Source organism: Prionailurus bengalensis, chromosome B1 (genome assembly GCF_016509475.1).
Source record: "Prionailurus bengalensis isolate Pbe53 chromosome B1, Fcat_Pben_1.1_paternal_pri, whole genome shotgun sequence".
Classification (NCBI taxonomy): Eukaryota; Metazoa; Chordata; class Mammalia; order Carnivora; family Felidae; genus Prionailurus; species Prionailurus bengalensis.
Window position 1 is genome coordinate 133,055,572 of NC_057344.1, and position 20,152 is coordinate 133,075,723.

At 39.0% G+C, this 20,152-nt stretch overlaps 2 protein-coding genes across 5 annotated transcripts in view; both read right to left on the reverse strand.

Annotated features, from left to right (window-relative positions):
• Positions 1-5,737, reverse strand: part of HERC5 (HECT and RLD domain containing E3 ubiquitin protein ligase 5) — a 48,324-nt gene extending 42,587 nt beyond the window's left edge. Inside the window, exons 1-3 of one of the 2 annotated variants that reach the window (XM_043572199.1) lie at positions 3,223-5,737; positions 1,125-1,245; positions 365-441 (exon numbers count right to left, since the gene is read on the reverse strand). In XM_043572199.1, coding sequence (XP_043428134.1) covers positions 365-441; positions 1,125-1,245; positions 3,223-3,505 — 481 coding nt within the window. In that variant the 5' untranslated portion in view covers positions 3,506-5,737. Of the gene's footprint in view, positions 1-364; positions 442-1,124; positions 1,246-2,017; positions 2,139-3,222 lie in introns of those variants that run through there. The other variant, XM_043572200.1, reaches the window with a different exon arrangement.
• A 2,729-nt stretch (positions 5,738-8,466) lies between these two features.
• HERC6 (HECT and RLD domain containing E3 ubiquitin protein ligase family member 6) overlaps positions 8,467-20,152 on the reverse strand; it is a 63,166-nt gene continuing 51,480 nt past the window's right edge. For 2 of the 3 annotated variants that reach the window (XM_043572202.1, XM_043572201.1), the window contains exons 17-23: positions 19,174-19,317; positions 17,690-17,856; positions 16,350-16,416; positions 15,428-15,498; positions 12,689-12,872; positions 12,496-12,598; positions 8,467-8,893 (exon numbers count right to left, since the gene is read on the reverse strand). In XM_043572202.1, coding sequence (XP_043428137.1) covers positions 8,670-8,893; positions 12,496-12,598; positions 12,689-12,872; positions 15,428-15,498; positions 16,350-16,416; positions 17,690-17,856; positions 19,174-19,317 — 960 coding nt within the window. In that variant the 3' untranslated portion in view covers positions 8,467-8,669. Of the gene's footprint in view, positions 8,894-12,495; positions 12,599-12,688; positions 12,873-15,427; positions 15,499-16,349; positions 16,417-17,689; positions 17,857-19,173; positions 19,318-20,152 lie in introns of those variants that run through there. The other variant, XM_043572203.1, reaches the window with a different exon arrangement.

Genomic DNA, 20,152 nt, shown 5'->3' on the forward strand with positions numbered 1-20,152 from the left:
TTTTGTTTTGTCATTTGACAGAATAAAATGTAGGAATAATAATTATGGAAACCTGAAGATTTTATATGTCCAAAAATTCTCTTATTTTGTATTTCCTTTAAGAACAAGTGCCTTGGGGAATGTGGCTAGCTCAGTCAGTAGAGCATGTGACTCTTTATGGACTCTATCACAGGGTTGTGAGTTCAAGCCCCAAGTTGGGCCTGAAGTTTACTTAAAAAAAAAAAAAAAAAAAGAGTAAGTGCCCTGAATTATATCAAATTCAAAACCATATTTCTGTCTGTTGCAAGGTGACGCATACACATTCTACTAGTTCTACATATATATGCATTTATTTCCTCTAAAAACCAATATTCTAGAAAAGTACCTTTTGAGAGTGCAAGAGAATGATAATCCCCACATGTGATCTGAATTATACTTTTTTCTTGTAAAATGCATTGAAACCTGATGAAAGAAAATATATTTTGTGTCAATCACTGTAATAAAAGTCACAATATCAATGTTAAAATTACTAATTGTATTTAATTGGGATGAAAGTCAAGGAAATATTTAAATTTACTGCTTCACATTCAGTACATCAAAAATTATAAAAAATACTATATGTTTTAAGTGGTGGTTTAAAAAGTAAAATAACATGAATTGTATTATTACATTCAAATGATTTTAAGCCTCTTTTGCAAACAGTTAATTGTATGATACAGGAATAATACAAGATAAAAATAAGTTCTAATTCACACAATCTACTAGGAAAAACTCTCACAAATCATTCCTTGATAATGCCATTTTTCTCCTAGGTTGAAAACTTTTATTTCTGGTAATCTAATTTATAGGATTATTATGAGGGTTAAATAATCTAATGAATGTGAAAGTCCAATTTGGGGCGAGGCAGACTAACAATCATGTCTTTCAAATGCCAAAGCAAGACATTTTGCCTATGGGACACAACCTGGTATAGTAATTTACTGATGGAATTCACTGGTCATTTCAGAATTGCTTACTAAGAGCCACTATGAAAAGCAGGGGACAAGGTTCATATAAAGTAACATTTTCCTACAAAAATTATGATTGCCTTTTAATAAAAGAAAAATATTCTTAATATTTCTTAATAAAAGAAAAAAGTTCCCTACCTTGCATGTTCTATGCTATAGTTGTACTCAAATGGTTTTCCATCTGAGGATAGAATCAGCATGTGCTCTGCTCCTTGGTCCACGGAATGTATCTTCATTTTTTTTCCTAACTTAATGCACTCTGCAGAGCAAATGCAACCAGGAACTATCATCAGTCTGGTTATTAACTATTATTACTGATTTCATTATAACACACTTAAAACACCTGGAAAAACATTTCAACTGGACAACCTTAGACTTAACATGAACTTCTCTTTAAAGAAAAATTCAAGAAAGAAAAGCAGACAAATTAGCAAAGACTACTGTTTTGATGATGGATTTTTTCAATTTGGGAAAGCACGGATTCATACTTTGTTTTAAATTGAATATAGACTTAATATAACCAATTAAATATTTGCTTTTAGATTCCTGTTTAATAAATTGAGACAGAAAAATTAAATTTAAAGTGACAGAAATGAAAAAGTCTATAAGAAAATATAACAGTATCTGGAAGACATAACTGTTTAGGAGAAAATACATGGTGTATTTTGAGATATACTCTTTCCAAACACAAAGAAATAACAATAATAAAACCCTCCTAACTGCTCAATATAAAAGCCAAGTTCTTGGGGTATTATTTTTAAGGAAGGATACTGTTAAAAGAATTTTTATTGGCATTATTGAATATTTAACTCTTTCTAAAAGTTAAGAGATTTAAAATTATCCACAGTTACCATTTACTCTTATTTCATTTGTTTACAAAAATTAGATGTGGGAACTTGTTTTACTTTTCGGTTCTAATCAAATAGAATTTACTCATGTAAGAATCTCAACGCACAAACCACTTCATATTACAAATGATATGAGCAGCAAAACAGTTTGGTAATAAAGAAGAAATGGTTAAACAGACTAACGTTTTTTAGAGATCAGCACTTCAAATCAGTTGAAAAAAAGGTTACTCAAAAAAGGTACTGGGACATCAGACTAGCTATTTGGAGAAACAAATAAATCTAGATTCCCCTACTACCTGAAATCAAAATAATTTTCAAGTGCATCAAAAATTTTAACTTTAAAAATAAAAGCTTAAAATTCCTATAAGGATGAGTACATTAAGAAAAAACAAAAACAAAAAAACTTGAGACTGTGGATAGCGTTGTAACACAAAATCCATAACCCTTCTTAAAAGAAGACTGTAGAAGGAGACCGTAAAACAACACCAACAAAAGTTGGGAAAAACATCGCAACGTATAAAACGAACAAAGGGCTATTCTTAATATTCAAATAACTCTTTCAAATAAATAAGAAAAAAATTAAGAACTCAAATTTTTAAAAGCTAGTCAAAGGTATGAAAAGGCAATTCAAAAAGAATGCAAATGGCCAATAGAAAAAAAAGATGTTTGACTTCACTCAAGGTAAAAGCAAAACGACTGGTAAAATACCATTTTCTTCACTATTCAGATGGGCAAAAGTTTCTATGTGGCCATTTGCTTTCCTCCACCTAAAAAATCTAAACCACAGTTCCTGACACCTAATCTATAGAGATTACCACCTCGGATAAATGCAACTGAAAGCACTCTTTAAATTGCTTGCATATATAAGATATTATCGTTGGGAACAAGAGAACTGTATTCTCTAAAGGCACACAAAATCAGAGCTAGTGCGCTCTAAAAAAGAAGTGACAACCAAACTGAACAGAAACCAGTGCTAAAAGCGGACTAGCTAAGAAGATGCTGCCGGCAAGCGCGCTCGGTCCGCGCGGCCAACGTGTGGAGGGCGCGACCCAGTTCTCGATACCCTCCTCCCCCGCCCCCCGCCCTCCCGCAAACTCAGCGCCAACTAGGGACGTGGAGAAGGGAGAGCACAGGGAATCGAACGCACCAAACGCAAAAGCCACCGGGCCCGGCGCATTTCTGCGGCCACCGCGGACCGCTGCGGCGTAGAGGTTTCTAAACTCTCCTTCCCGTTTAGAGGACGGCACACCTACAATCGGGGCGCTCCGGAGAGAAGCGTCCGTGCCGCCCCCGCCCCGCAGGCGCTACACCGGGGTCCCCCGGCCGCCCACCCTCACACCCCCAGCCAGAGGTAGGACGGCCGAGCGGGCATTTCCCGCCCCACTCACTCGGCTTCCTGGTGCCGTCGCTCCCCGCCGGCAGCTGGTGGACCTCGACGCCGGCCCCGCCGCGCTCCAACACCACCAGGCGCCCGCGCGTACAGCACATCTGGCGCGTCGCCTCGGTCCTCTGGTGCAGCGCCCCGCGGAGGCCGGCGGCGCTGGGGAAGAGCCAGAGCTGCGTGCCCTGCGGTTCCGCGGAGCGCCCGGGCGCTGTGGCTCGAAGCGCCGGGGCCGGCCCGGGAGCCGAGCGCGCGCCGCCCCGCGCCCCCCTTCGTGGCCTCCGCTCCATCGCCCCTTTCCCGGGCTCCACAGCCGCGCCTCGGCTCTCCAGACCTCGTTGGAAATGGAGCTCCCAAGAAATCGGTTCCCTGCGTCGCGGTGCGCAGCCACAGCTAGCGGACCTCGCCGCGGCGTCGAGGAACTGTACCCTCCTCTGCTCCGCCCCAGCTCAGATGCCGGACTAGCCACGTGCTGTTTGGGGGGCGGAGCCGGCAGTTCAGTAGGAAACGAAACCGACGCTCTTGTAAGGGGGCGGAAGAGAATTGGAAAAGGAAAGGGAAACTCGAAAGCGTCAGAAATGGGTTGGAAGGCAGCCACAGTAAACAGGGCGCTGGCAGGTCACGAGATGGGTGGGCAAGGCTGAGGAGGTGTCCCCGGGCGAGCTTTGGCCACCTGAACTCCTGTACTAAGTGGCTTTGGAAGAAACACTGCAGTTCCACTAGGAGGAGCACTGAACACGGGCAGACTTGCATAATTTCCAGAAACTATGGTAAGGAAAGTCAGCTTGTTAAGCATTCTGTCTCAGGCTCCGCCACACGATCGCGATGAAACTGAAAGAACTGCGCGGTCACTCCCTCCGCCCACGTCGCGGTGCCTGGCAACCAGTGATGTGCTTTCTGTCAGTACGGTTTGCCTTTTCGAGAATTCCTTACGAATGGAGTCAAACTATTGTGCAGTCTTTGTGTCTGCCTTTTTCTCCACTTAGCATAAATAATGCTTTTGAGATTAATCCTGTTGTGTTTCATCAGTAGTTGGTCAGTCAGTAGTGATCGTTGGATGGTATTCCGATATATGGGTATACAACAATTAGTTGTCCATTAGCCGATTAACAGGCACTTCAGTTCTTTTCCAGTTTGGGGCTACAATGAATAGAGGTACTATGACAATGAGCAAGTCTTTGAGTGGATAAATGTTTTCTTGTGAGTAAATACCTAAAAATGGAATTGCCATGTCGTATGATAAATACATGACTGTGGCGAAAGACACTCCGAAACCTTTCCAAAGTGCTTACCGTTTTGCATATCCTCCAGCAATTTATGGGAGTGCCGGTCCCTCTATACATATCCTTGACGACTTTTGGTATTGTCAGTCTTTTAAACTATAGCCGTATTGTCAGTCTTTTAAACTATAGCCGTTGCAGTCTATAGGTGTATCTTTACTATGGTCTTAATTAACATTTCCCTAATGCTTAATGATGTTGAAGCATCTTTTCATATGCTTATTAGTGCTAATTTCTGTCTCTTTGGTGAAGTATCTCTTCACATCTTTTGCTGTTTATTAATTTGAATGGTCATTATCTCAAAGTTCTTTATATATATTGCAGTACTTTATGTTATATATCAAGTCCTTTATTAGATTTGCTTTGAAATGTTTTCTACCAGTCTGTGGCTTGCCTTTTAATTTTATTTAGTGTCTTTTGAAGAGCAAAAAATTTTAATTTCAATGCAATTTACCCATTTTTTTTCTTTTACATAGTTAATGCCTTTTGGGGGAGGGTCTTAGAAAAACTGCTTAACCCAAAATTTCGAAGATTTTTTTTACATGTTATCTTCTAGAAATTTTGTAGTTTTAGGTCTTTGTTACATTTCAAATGAAGTATTCTTTATGGTGCGAGGTAAGGATAGAGGTTAATTTCTGTCTTTACATATTTCCAGTTGTTCTAGCTAGCCTTTGCCGGTTGAATTGCCTTAGTGTCTTTGGCAAACCTCTGTTGGCCTTGTGTAATTGGATTTATTTCTGGACTTTTTACTGTGTTCCCTTGATCTATATATCTGTTTTTACTCTGAGACCACACTGCTTTGATTACTGTAGATTATAGTTAAGTTTCAAAATCAATTCATTGAAATGCTCCAGCATTGGCCTTTCTTCGGTGTTCTTTTGGCTATATTTTATTTTTGTTTGTTTTGGCTATTTTAGGTCTTCCACATTTCCATATGTATTTCCATATATATTTATCATTATCTACAAAACAAACTGCAGGGATTTTGAAATTGCACTAAATTAAATCAGTTTGGGAAGAATTGACATAATTGATATCTCTCCCCAATAATTTAAAGCTTCTTTAATGTCTTTAAGCAATATTGTCTAGTTTTCACTGTATGGTTGAACATATATTGTTATATTTATCCTTAAATATTTTTTATTTTTTGATGATATTGCAAATGATACTTTTTAAAATTTAATTTATGGTTGTTGTGAGTATATATAAGTAGTTAATTTTTATATTTGACCTGGAATCCTGAGACTTTCCTATATTTACTTAATACTATTGGTGAGTGGTTTGTTTTTTTAGATCCCTTAGGATCTTCTGCAGATGATCATGTAGTCTATAAATAAGATAGTTTTATTCCTTCCTTTCAGATCATTATGCCTTTTTTTTCACTTTGCCCTCTTGTATAGACTAGTGCCTCTAGTACAATGTTGAATAGAAGTGATGAGAGGCATCCTTGCCTTGTTACTAGTTTTATTTTTATTTTTTATTTTTAAAGTTTATTTATTTTGAGTGTGTGCACATGCTCACACAAGTGAGGGGAGGGCAGAGAGACAGGGAAAGGAAGAGAATCCCAAGCAGGCTTTGCACTGTCAGCGCAGAGCCCAACTTGGGGCTTGATCTCACAAACCTTGAGATTGTGACCTGAGCTGAGATGAAGAGTCTGAGTCTGACGCTTAAGCGATTAAGCCGCTTAAGCGATTGAGCCAGCCTGTCACTAGTTTTAGAAGGAAAGCATTTAGTCTTTTACCATTAAGTGTAAGTTTAGCTCTTTGTAGGTTCTATCAGATTGAGGAAGTTCCCTTCTGGTCCTAGTTTGCTAAAAATGTCATGTGTGAGTGGCTATTGCATTTGGTCAGTTTTTTTTTTCTGTGTCTATTGAGGTAATTACATGATTTTTTTGGTCTTACTGTGAAATGTAATAGATTTTTAGGTGCATTTCTGGACTAAACCCCACTTGATTACAGATATTATCCTTCTTATATTTTGTTGGATATGTCTGATATCCAGAATCCTGGAAAAATTTTTTTGTATCTCTGTTCATGAGAAATACTTGCAGGGTTTTTTTTTTCCCCCTATAATGTCTTTGTCTGGTTTTGATATTAGGGTAATGCTGATATTGTACTCAATTGGAAAGTGTTCCCTCTTCCTCTGTTTTCTTCTTCCTTTTTCTTTCTTTCTTTTTTTCTTTCTTTCTTTATTCCTTCTTTTTTTTTTTTTTAATTTATTTTGAGAGAGAACTTATGAATGCGAGGGAGGGTCAGAGAGAGGGAGACAGAGAGGATCCCAAGCAGGCTCTGCAATGTCAGCTACAAGCCTGATGTGGGGCTGGAACTCCCAAACTATGAGATCATGGCCTGAGCCGAAATCAAGAGTTGGATGCTTAGCTGACTGAGCCAACCAGGTGCCCCCCCCCCTTTTTTATTAAGATTTTATTTTTAAGTAATCTCTGCACCCAATATAGGGCTCTAACTCACAACCCCAAGATCAAGAGTTGGATTCTCTTCCCACTGAGCCAGCAAGGCAGGGCACCCCTCTTCCTCTGTTTTCTGAACGAATATGTAAAGAATTGCAATGCTCTCTTCCATAAATGTTTAGTATAGTTCATCTGTTTGCATTAGAAGATTTACGTTGGAACTGAATGGCCTGAAAAATACAACTGAACAGTCGAGTGCCTAGGGTTCCCTGAGATTTAGAGGTTACCTTTTCCCTTAAAATTCAACTAGAATACATCTGAGCCTTCATTCCATTTATTATATAAACCAGACATATCCAAAAGAAATCTGAGAATTGACTGGGGCTTATGTTCCTACAGACCATCTCACATTCTAGTATCCTTAGTGAATTCTCTCTGTTCTATCTTCAGGTGATTCTGCTCTCTTTCCACATCAGCACCCCAATTTTGACTTCACCCCATGGTCTTTCCTTTTCCAAAGTGCCACTGATACAAGGCTTCTCTGTATGGTTGCCATACAACAGGAACTTATAGAACAGTGTACAGTTTATAACTTAATACAAGACAGAACTGTTCTAAAAAAATCCATTGGCCATTTATAGCCATACTTAACTTCTTTAATTCATTCTATAGCCATATTGCTAAGACATATTTCATGTCTTCATTTTCTCCAACTACCATCGGATGGGAGCTCCTGGTTGGGCTCAGTGTTTAACCAAAATAATGATATATGCATTTAGACTGACTCTTGGAACAGGAACAGGATAAGTATTCAATGAATTAATGAATCCTTTAACATAGAGATTTTTCAATAAAATTACTCAGCAGCTGGCTAAATTCAAGACATTTTAGAATATAAAATATATATTTACATGCCTCAAAAACCTGTTGAATTACTTTATTTTTTCAAATCAGCATAATATCTTTAATATTTGCAGACAGTGTTTATTAGGTGAACAACATTTTATTTTATTGTTTTTTTCCAAAGTTTATTTATTTAATTAGAGAAAGAGAGAGAGAAGCAGAGAGACAAGGAGAGGGAGAATCCCAAGCAGGCTCTGCACTGTCAGCGCAAAGCAGGACATGGGGCTTGAACTCACAAGCAATGAGATCATGACCTGAGCTGAAATCAAGAGTTGAACTCTTAACCAACTGAGCCACCCAGGCGCCCCTAGATGAGCAACATTTTTAAAAATATCTATTGGCTTTTAATATTCAGTTTATTTTTGGGGCGCCTGGGTGGCTCAGTCGGTTGAGCGTCCAACTTCGGCTCAGGTCATGATCTCGCGGTCTGTGAGTTCGAGCCCCGCGTCGGGGTCTGTGCTGACAGCTCAGAGCCTGGAGCCTGTTTCCGATTCTGTGTCTCCCTCTCTCTCTGACCCTCCCCCGTTCATGCTCTGTCTCTCTCTGTCTCAAAAATAAATAAAAACGTTAAAAAATAATTTAAAAAAATATTCAGTTTATTTTTACATGAAAATTATTGTTCAGGAATAATTCAGTAAAAAGCAAACATTCAAATAACAAATTTAGGGATCAAGAAATGTTAATTTATTAAAAAATTATTCTTAAAAAATTATTCTTGATTCATCATATTATTGTTTACCCCAACATTTGTCAACTAATTCTAAAATCTATTCAACCCTTTGTGTCACTTAGACCTAAGGAAGAACAAACGAGTTGAAGATGAGAGGGCCTGAAAATACAAGGCATCACCAAAACTATCAGGAGTCAGTCTGTGATTTGGAGGGAGGCAAATCCTTTGTTGCTGTTGATGGCTACTTGAAGGGCTTCCTCCACTCTTTCCATCGTAGAATATTTAGGGAGGTCCAGAATATTATGACATGTCAATGCTCTTGGGTTATCTCTTTCACTGAAAGTTTTGGGACAGCGAAAGAGGATTCCCATTTCCTGTTTGCCTCTTGCATGCAGCCTGTCATTTCCTTTAAGAAAAACTAGAAAGGAATAAACTTTGGTTAAGATGTGTTGTTTTTTGTTTTGTTTTGTATCCAAGTTAGTTAGCATATAGTGCCATAATGATTTCAGGAGTAGAATCCAGTGATTCATCCCCTACATATAACACCCAGTGCTCATCCCAACAAGTAACTTCCTTAATGCCCCTCATCCATTTGGCCCGTCCTCCCACCCACAACCCCTCCAGCAACCCTCAGTTTGTTCTCTATATTTCAGTGTCTCTTATGTTTTGTCCCCCTCCCTGGTTTTACATTATTTTTGCTTCCCTTCCCTTGTGTTCATGTTTTGTATCTTAAATTCCACAAATGATTGAAGTCATATGATATTTGTCTTCCTCTGATGGACTAATTTCATTTAGCATAATACACTGTAGTTCCATTCACATTGTTGCAAATGGCAAGATTTCATTCTTTTTGATTGCTGAGTAATACTCCAGTGTGTGTGTATGTGTGTGTGTGTGTGTGTGTGTGTGTGTACACACACACAACATCTTTATCCATTCATTTGTCGATGGACATCTGGGCTTTTACCATACTTTGGCTATTATCAATAGCACTGCTATAAACATTGGGGTGCATGTGCCATTTCAAAATAGCACACCTGTATCCTTTGGATAAATACCTAGCAATGCAGTTGCTGGGTCCTAGGGTAGTTCTGTTTTTCATTTTTTGAGGAACCTCTGTACTCTTTTCCGGAGTGGCTGCACCAGTTTGCATTCCCACCAACAGTGCAAAAGTGATCCTCTTTCTCCGTATCCTTGCCACCATCTGTTGTTGCCTGCGTTGTTAATATTAGCCATTCTTACAGGTGTGAGATGGTATCTAATTGTGGTTTTGATTTGTATTTCCCTGATGATGAGTGATGTTGAGCATTTTTTCATGCTTCTGTTAGCCATCTGGATGTCTTCTTTGGAAAAGTGTTTATTCACATCTTTTGCCCATTTCTTCACTGGATTATTTGTTGTTGTTTTTTTAAATTTTTTTTTAACGTTTTAATTTTATTTTTGAGACAGAGACAGAGCATGAATAGGGGAGGGGCAGAGAGAGAGGGAGACACAGAATCGGAAGCAGGCTCCAGGCTCTGGGCCATCAGCCCAGAGCCCGACGCGGGGCTTGAACTCACGGACCATGAGATCGTGACCTGAGCCGAAGTCGGACGCTCAACCCACTGAGCCACCCAGGCGCCCCCTGGATTATTTGTTTTATGGGTGTTGAGTTTGATAAGTTCTTTACAGATTTTGGATACTAAGCCTTTACTTGATATGTCATTTGCAAATATCTTCTCCCATTCCATCAGTTGCCTTTTAGTTTTGCTGATTGTTTCCTTTGCTGTGCAGAAGCTTTTTATTTTGATGAGGTCCCAACAGTTCATTTTTGCTTTTGTTTCCCTTGCCTCTAGAGATGTGTTGAGTAAGAAGTTGCTGCGGCTGAGGTCAAAGAGGTTTTTGCCTACTTTCTCCTCTAGGATTTTGATGGCCTCCCATCTTACGTTTAGGTCTTTCATCCATTTTGAGTTTATTTTTGTGGATGGCATAAGAAAGTGGTCCAGGTTCTGGGACGCCTGGTTAAGTGTCCGACTTCGGCTCAAGTCATGGTCTCGCAGTTTGTGAGTTCGAGCCCCACTTCAGGCTCTGTGCTAAGAGCTCAGAGTGTGAAGCCTGCTTCAGATTCTGTGTCTGTTCCTCTCTCTGCCCCTCCCATGCTCATGCTCTGTCTGTCTGTGTCTCTCAATATAAACATTAAAAAAAAGTGGTCCAGGTTCATTTTTCTGTATGTTGTCCAGTTTTCCAAACACCATTTGCTGAAAAGACTGTCTTCTTTCCATTGAATATTCTGTTCTGCTTTGTCAAAGATTACTTGGCCATATGTTTGTGGGTCCATTTCTGGCTTCTCCTGTTCCATTGATCTGAGTGTCTGTTTTTTGTGCCAGTTCCATACTGTCTTGATGATTACAGCTTTGTAATACATCTTGAAGTCTGGAATTGTGATGCCTCCAGCTCTGGTTTTCTTTTCAGGATTGCTTTGGCTATTGGGGTCTTTTCTGGTTCCATACAAATTTTAGGCTTTTTTTTCTGGCTTTGTAAAGAATGCTGGTGTTATTTTGATAGAAATTGCAATGAATATGTAGATTGCTTTGGGTAATATCGACATTTTAACATTATTTGTTCTTCCTATCCATGAGCATGGAATATTTTTCCATTTTTGTCTGTGCGTGTCTTCTTCAATTTCTTTCATGAGCTTTCTATAGTTTTCAGTGTATAGATTTTTCACCTCTTTGGTTACCTTTAGTCCTAGGTATTTTATGGGTTTTGGTGCAGTTAAGATGTTTCACAGAAAGAACAAAACATAAAATAAAAAGGAAGAAATCAATCATTTCTTTCAGTAAACAATACTGAGTACCCTTGTGCAGCAAGAACTACATAGGGCCATGTGGAGCATAGAAAAATCATGACTTTTGGTCTTTGTCCTCAGTGAGTTCATGGTCTAGTTGGGGAAAATCACATAAAAAGAAAGAGAATAGCAAGATACAGGGAAGTGTAATTTAGCTCAACTAGGACATTTGAGATGAAGAGTCTAATGAAGGCCCTGAGACTGAGGGAGGCACCAGGCTGGGGTAGCAGGGAGACTTCAGTCAGGGGTCACATCTGGCTAGTTAGTTCTCAAGGAAAGATGTTACATAAACTTTCAAGGCAGAGGGGAAAGCCCAAGAAAAAGTCAAAGGTGGGAAGATGTTAGTGAACTCACTGAATGCACAGACAGTGGAACCAGTGGGCAGAAGCAGAAGTTTACCATTAAAAGAGAAAATCAGACAGGTAGTTTGGGCCTGTGAATAAGTAGTTTGTGGAGAAGTTGGAATTGTCCTCCAGTGGCCTCAGTAGCAACAAAAATAGCAAGAAGAAGTACATCTCAGGAATAACTGAACAAAGGGATGGGGAGGTGAGAGAATAAGTCATTAAGTCTGTGCTAGGGAAACCTTAGGGTTCCCACCAAGAGACGTTCTTACACCACAAGGCCACAGAGCTTAGTGGTTCAGAGCCTTGGCTTTGGACCAACCTGTTGGGTTCTCACACTCACCAACTGTCTGAATATAGGTCAGCTACTAAATGCATCAAGCCTCTTTTTCCTCAGTTTTGAAATGTGGAAAAATAAGTACCTACCTCAAAACATTGCTATTAGGATAAAGGGAAGTAACAGATACGAAGTGGTCAGTACAATGCCTGGGATAGAATAAGCACACAATAAATGCTGTTAGTATTATCATCAGCGGTCATTGCTACTGGTATTATTTCTAAAATGGTATTAGAGGAATATACATTGTCCTAATTCCATAGGCCTTAGATAAATAAAGATTGGAATGTGAGATTAAAGGTTTGATTAGGAACCAACTAGTGATATCTGTATTATTATTATTATTATTTTTTAATGGGAAACTAGGCTTACATAAGTAAAAACATTGGTTTAGGAAGCCTGGCTTTGCCATTAACATGTGTGACCCACACTATGCATAATGACTTCATGGCAAATAAAGTATTTATCTTTTAAAAAGATATTTAAGTATAAATCCACCTATTAGTAATACTTACAGAGGAATTTTCTCTTTTCCTCCAAAGTTAATTTGTGGAAAGCTTTCCAAAACATCAGTATAGTAGGGTGTGATTTGTGGTATCCTTGACCATATTGTGAATTCTTGAGAAAAAAGAGGGAGAAAAATGGTTTTTAGAAGGAATATACACAACTTGTTTGGAAGAACTGGGGGCACTTTTTGTTATCACCAACCTTTTCAAATTGTTTCCAGTCATAATCAGTATTTCCAACCACTGCTGTCATTAGTTCTTCGGGCTGGAAAATTTTAAGCATCTCCTTGTCACAGACTTTATAAAATCCTCTCTGAAATTCCTCATAAACTGCCTTTACAGAGGTGTTGAAAATGTAATCAACACATACGGAAACATATTCTTTCCTTGAGGGAAGCAGAAAAGAAAAAGCTGATAACATACTTTACCATTGACTAAATATTCTCTACTTTGCCCTTTTTACCATTTCTACTGAGAAAGAAAAAATAAATTGTTTCTGCATAGCATACAACCCTGTAGACAGAGAGAAGTAAAAACATCTGGTCAGCTGGAGGAAGGAACCTCAGAGAATGTAGCAAAAGGACTAAGACTTTGTTTTGCTTTCATTTTCTTCCAAGATCCTTTAAAAACTCTAATCTGAATATGTAATTCTCTGGGATGCCTGGGTGGCTCTGGGATGCCTGGTATTCTCAGGGACACCTGAGACTTCAGCTCAGGTCATCCATTGGTTCCAGCCTAGCATTGGGCTCTGTGCTGACAGCTCAGAGCCTGGAGCTTGCTTCGGATTCTGTGTCACCCTCTCTCTGCCCCTCCCCTGCTCATGCTCTGTCTCTCTCTCTCTCTCTCTCTCTCTCTCTCTCTCTGTCTGTCTCTCTCAAAAAATAAAAACATTAAAAAAAATGAATATGTAATTCTCCTGCTTAAAATCTTTCAAAAGCTTTCTTTCCATTGCCCTTAGGGCAAATTCCAAACTTCCCTGATCTCACTCTTGGCTGACACCGCTGGCCTCTTCCCATTTGCATTAGAAGCTTTGGCCAAACTGACCTTCAGTTCTGTGGTCTCCCTGTCTCTCTTGTAGTTAGGCCACAGCATGCAGTGCTCCCTCTTTACATGCTAACTTCTCCATGTAACTTCTCCATCCATCAGAGTTACATATAAACATGACTTTCTCAGGGTTGGTCCTCTGTTCCCTTCTCCCTCCTCTGTCACAACACGTTACTGTGTGTAAATTATTTCTGGGAAGTCTGGCTTTCTCACAACATGATGAATTTCCTGATGGCAGGGTTGCTACTTGGAGGTATTTCCACCAGATATCCACCGGAAACATGATAGTCTCCCACCCTTTGAGCAGTGTTGTGAACTGTCCTAAGTGGACTGTCCTGTCTAAACCAATCCCCATCTGCTCTCCCCTGAAAACAGTGCTGGTAAGTGGTTAACAACCAGCTCCCTAAAGAGAAGAAAATGAAAGGGAAACCTCATTTGCAGCATTTGCCAGTTCTGGTGTAATATTCCCACCATGGCTGATTTCATGCTACTGATATTTTAATAATAAACTCTAAACATTTTTTTTTCAACGTTTATTTATTTTTGGGACAGAGAGAGACAGAGCATGAACGGGGGAGGGGCAGAGAGAGAGGGAGACACAGAATCGGAAACAGGCTCCAGGCTCTGTGCCATCAGCCCAGAGCCGGACGCGGGGCTCGAACTCACGGACCGCGAGATCGTGACCTGGCTGAAGTCGGACGCTTAACCGACTGCGCCACCCAGGCGCCCCTCTCAACATTTTTGAAAATTGAACGGTCCGCTCTCACAAGCAGATGCCAGCTGGCTCCAGCATAAAACTACTGTAAATCTCTTAACTAACTTTCATCACAGTGCTCATCCTTATCTGACATTATATTACATAATAATTTATTTGTATATTGTCTCTGTCCCACTGAAACTTAAGTTCCAGGTTTTGTCTTTTTCACGGCTGTATCTCTGGTACCTAGAATAGAATCTGGTACAGAGTAAGGACTCAAAAATAATTGTTAAGTTGATAACTAGTGAAAGGGCTGCAAAGGAAATATTTAATCCTGACTCCTTTTCCCCCTTCTCTTACCCTGTAACTTTTTTTTTTTTTTTTAAGTAGACTTCACACCCAGCAGAGTCCACCAATTTTTCTCAGAGATGAGGAGGTAAAATGATCATCTGAAAAGCTAAAATACATTTATACATTATAGTGAGGAGTGCCTGGGTGGCTCGGTTGGGCGTCTGACTTCGACACCAGTCATAATCTCATGGCCTGTGAGTTCAGCCCCATGTCAGGCTCTGTGCTGACAGCTCAGGGCCTGGAGCCTGCTTTGGATTCTGCATCTCCCTTTTTCTGCACTCCCTCCAGCCCCCCCTCAAAAATAAATATATTTTTTTTATTAAAAAAATTTTTTTTAATGTTTATTTATTTATTTTATTTTGAGACAGAGAGAGACAGAGCATGAACGGGGGAGGGTCAGAGAGAGAGGGAGACACAGAATCCGAAACAGGCTCCAGGCTCTGAGCTGTTGGCACAGAGCCCGATGTGGAGCTCGAACTCAGACTGCGAGATCACAACCTGAGCCAGAATCAGAAGCTCAACCGACTGAGCCACCCAGGCGCCCCTCAAAAATAAATATTTAAAAAAATTTTAAATTGGCCCACCTGGGTGGTTCACTCAGTTAAGCGTCCGACTCCAGCTCAGGTCATGATCTTGCGGTCTGTGAGTTCAGGCCCTATGTCATCAGGCTCTGTGCTGACACCTCAGAGCCTGGAACCTGCTTCCAATTCTCTGTTTCCCTTTCTCTCTGCCCCTCCCCACTCACGCTCTGTCTCTTTCCCTCTCTCAAAAATAAATAATAATTTTTTTTTATTTTTTAAATTATAGTGATACAAACATTTTATATGTATTCTGTGTCTCAAAACTTACTTGTTGGTTTGGTCCACAGGTACAGAGATCCCATTTGGAATTAAATCGACATCATTTTTGTCCCAGTGTATCTGTAAGCAAAATGTACTCAGGTACCAAACATGAAAAAAGTCTGAATAATCAACTGCAGGGGCCATGGGCAAGTTGCCCATGATGGGCCACATTGGCATGAAGGTTATTTCTGAGTTAAAAGCAATAAAAAACCTACAGAAGCACACACACACAGACACAAAACCAAAAATTTAAAACCCCCCAGCAGACTCAGGAAAACCTCTTTACCTCCCCCTCAACTGTCTAAAAATAATTTAGATAGAGGACCTGCACCCTTTTCCTTAGGTCAGAATGGCATATATACCTCATTTTACCTGCCTTTGGAATTTCCATGTTTGTATGGCTTCCCTGTATGTACAAGATTAAATTTGATATTCTCCTGTTAATCTGTCTCATGTCAATTTGATTCTTAGTCCAAGTAGAAGGACTTCTAAAGGCAGAATAAATTCTTTCTCCCAAATACAACCACAATACCATTATACCAGTACATTCTTCCCTATAAAATGTTAAATAACTGGGAGCTAAATAATTATTTGTGTAGTAGCCTTTTAAATACATATAAAAATTTAAAAAACCTACCCTAGTATATGTTGTATACTGTCTTAAGCATTTAATTATTTACATTGTTCTCATCGATTGCATAATTGCTGTATTTTCACTTATTTGAGAGGATATAAACCTAAGGTATCAAAGGAGGAACAGGTGGGAGGAAAGTCTTACAGTACAGAAGTAAAATACCCTTCTGCCCAGAGGGGCAGGGCAGAAAATAAAAACAAAAACAAAGGATTCTCCTATTTAAGGTAATATAGTAAAAATTCTTCTAAAAAACAGATTCAAGCTAAACTATAATCTGGTTTGCATTGGTACTCACAGAAAAATATATGTAAAGCTCTTCTCCAATGTCATCAGCTTCATTATTTAGAATTTCTTGCAAATTCCTAATGAAAATTTTCATTTAAAAAGTTATTTTTAATTTTATTTTGTTTTTAAAGTTACATTTACTAATCTTATAAAATTTCAAAAGTAATGTTTAATGGAAAAAATCTTTGACAATATAGAAGTGTATAAAATGCCAGGTAAATGCCCTCTCTTTATCTTCCCACTTCCTCTTCCTAGATTTAACCTCTTTTTACAGTTTGATTGGTTGGGTCACTGCTAACACATAGACACTGCTGTGTCTTGATGGAAATTATAGAAAGGAGCCCCTTCCTGTAGACCAGTGTTTCTCAATCTGGGGTGATTTTGGACATAGAGGACATTTGGCAAAATCTGGAAACCTCTTTGGCTGTTACAGTTAGCAAACGGGTTGCCACTGGCACCTAATGGGTAGCAACCCTATAAGCTGTTAAACATCTTTAATGTTCAGATCAGCCTCCACAATAAAGATTTATCTAGCCCAAAATGTCAGTGTTACCAAGGCTGAGAAACTCTGTTCTGGATGGCCAGGGCAGTGTAAATCTGGGCAGTTTCTTTTTCCACTAATAGTACATGAGAAGAGAATCCTTTTCCCCAATCTGTTGCCAACTCAATATTTTATGAAAACCTTTTTAACATTTGTCAATCTGGAAGCAGAAAAAGGATCTCATTTTCATTTATAGTTCTTCAATTACTAATAAGGTTGAACATATTTTCATTTTTTATTAGCCATATATACACACACACACACACACACACACACATACACATGCATACACACACACATACATACACTCATCCATACATATTTATGTATGATGACACACATATACACATATATATTTATATATCAGTGATACTACTCCTTTGTCATATATGTTGCCAGTATTTTCCTTACAAGATTTAGTTTGCCTTTTAACTTAGAACAAGTATTTTTCAATTCTCAAAAAATAAAGTTGATGACACACTGATTTATTTAAATAAATATGACTATGATTTATTAAAATACATATAGCATGCATTATTCTTATTAAGAATATTGTGTTCTGTTTCCATCTAGATAAATTCAAGAGACTAGGCCAGAGCTCTAGATTGATAATTAGAAGAACATTTGGCTTTTCTTTATTTTTGAACATGTACTTTATTATAAGTCATGCTCAAATTCAAATTCATCAAAAGAGCATACATTTATTGCAATTAAAGACCTTTTCTCTGTGTGTATGTGTGTGATTAGCATCATTTATTCCTGAACAACTGAGACTTACTAATTACAGTCCTGGAAAAACATTTACTTACTTTCCGAGAAGAGGACTGAGTTCTTTTAAATCTTGCAATGATGCCTTTTGGTCTAGAAGTTTCTTAAAGAGAGCCAGTGGGAAAGGAAGGTTGGCAACATTTAAATTGTACAGGGAGAGTCCACACAGCATCCCAAAGAGAAAATATCTCTTCTTCTCAAATTTAGGCTGGAAAAGGAAAAGAAAAAAAAGCAACCATAATATATTAGAAGTAATCAATAATCCAAAAGGATAATTAGATGAGTAAAAAATGGTTTCAGTTCCCTTTTCTAAAAGTCCCAAATTAGAAACAAAATGGGCTTCAGGAAAATAAAGTTTGAAGTTTTACACAGGCTTTAATACAATTTAAATTTCTTCCATAAGTTAACATACAAATTGATAGTTCAGGTAAATAAACGAATTCACTTACTGTTACTGAAAGCATATGGGGGTATAAAAAAAATTTGCTCAGATAGCCTTATAAACCAAGGTTTTCATTATTTACTTTCATAGTCTTTGCCTTCAAATTCATGTAGAAAAACAACTCTGCAGAAGGAAGAGCACACTTTCTCTGCACTTTCATTGTGCATTAGGCATGTCATATAAGCGTGTCCCCTTGGACGATACTGCCCTCAGCCTAGGCGTGCTGACAAGGACAAGCATATGGGTCAGGGAAGGTGACTGATTCTGTCGACCGTGAAGGTGGGTGGAAAGAAGAGTCCTGATGAAACTGGATTCACTCTTCTCTCCACACTTGGTAATCGGAGATGAGGGAAAACACTGGCCACATCTTGGTAGGCCATCACTACCATACAGCCGAGAGACCACTAGCCTGAACACTCTAAATACATTTGTAACATTTAGCCTCACAATTACTGTAAGTAAATAGGGCACGTAGATTGAGGCTATGAGGTAAGTGGCTCAAAGCCATTCACCTGCTAACATCAAGGCTGGCACTGGAATAGAAATCTTAGAATTTATATAAAATTCTAAGAATTCAAACTACTCCACAGTGACGGAAATCAGATGAGTAGTTGGGGTTGCATGGGCATGCAGCAGGAGAGTGGGGAGAACCAAGTGGGGGAAGAATGGCATTAGAAAGGCATTAGAAAGAATGGCATAAGAAATTTTGGGGGATGATGAATATGTTCATTGTTTTGACTGTGGTAATAGTTTCATGGTATATGCATACATATATCAAAACTTATCAAATCAGATACCGGATGTATCATAGTCCATTGAATCTCAACTATACTTCATAAAAGCTGTTTAAAAATTTAACGTGCATAGAATCACCTGGGGATCTTATAAAATACATGCTCTGATCTGGGGTGGGGCCTGAAGTTCTAATAGCTCCAAGAGATGCTAGAGCTGCTGCTCTGGATCATGAGTAGCAAGGCTGTTTATATGATCTAATTTTACATTATCATGTATGGTTTCATGTTGCGGTATATGGTATACTTTTTCTGTTCCGTAAAACTGTAAGAAAATAAATAAGAGACTCACGCTGACAGGAAACCACATGTAGGAACCCTCTTCGGGATATATGAACATTCCATATTCTGTCTTGGTCATCTCTTCAAATATGCAGTGGAAGAACTCAGATTTTACCCCTTCTCCCACAGAACAAATTTCTTTAATAAATTCAATCTGAGGAAAGAGAACACACTCCTGGGCTCAGTTTTAAAATACAATGCCTTGATCTTTCTGGAAAAGTTTCAAACCTCCTGCAGCCATCAGAATTCCTAGAAACCCACACCCCTTCGATCCCACACCTCACTCAATTTCCTGCTGAGCAAGCGGATGCCGCAAACCTATTTATTGTCAGATTATTGTATGTGTGTGAATCCTTTACACTGTCATATGAACTAAGTAAAGGAGGATTCTAGCCAGACTTAGTATTCACCAATTATGTTGACCAGATTCTTGAACAAGATTTTGATATGCTTCAGGTCCCTGGAACACTAAATTCTCTGATTCTTCTCCCTTAATGTCTACCTTCATCTCATCATTCAGACTTTATAGCTCTGGCTCTAGTCAACAGCTATTTGGTTTCTCCTGCCTCTCCCCTCATTAGAAACTCTGATAAATTGGGGCGCCTGAATGGATCAGTCCATTAAGCGTCTGACTCTTGATCTCAGCTCAGGTCATGATCTCACATTTGTGAGATCAAGCCCCATGCTGGGCTCAGCACTGACAGCATAGAACCTGCTTAGGATTCTCTCTCTCCCTCTTTCTCTGCTCCTCCATTTCTCTCTCTCTCTCTCTCTCTCTCTCTCTCTCTCTCTCTCTCTCTCAAAATAAATAAATAAACTTAAAAGAAAAGAAAACAAAACAAAAACTTCTGATAAATTGCCCTCCCAGTCCTTCTGGGTTTAGCAGCTTTGAAAGAACCATCAGACCTAACTGTCCATAGCCCTCCTGTAGGAAGTCACTATGAACTGTCCTTTTTTCTTTTTCTTTCTTTTTTTTTCCTCCAGTTCTA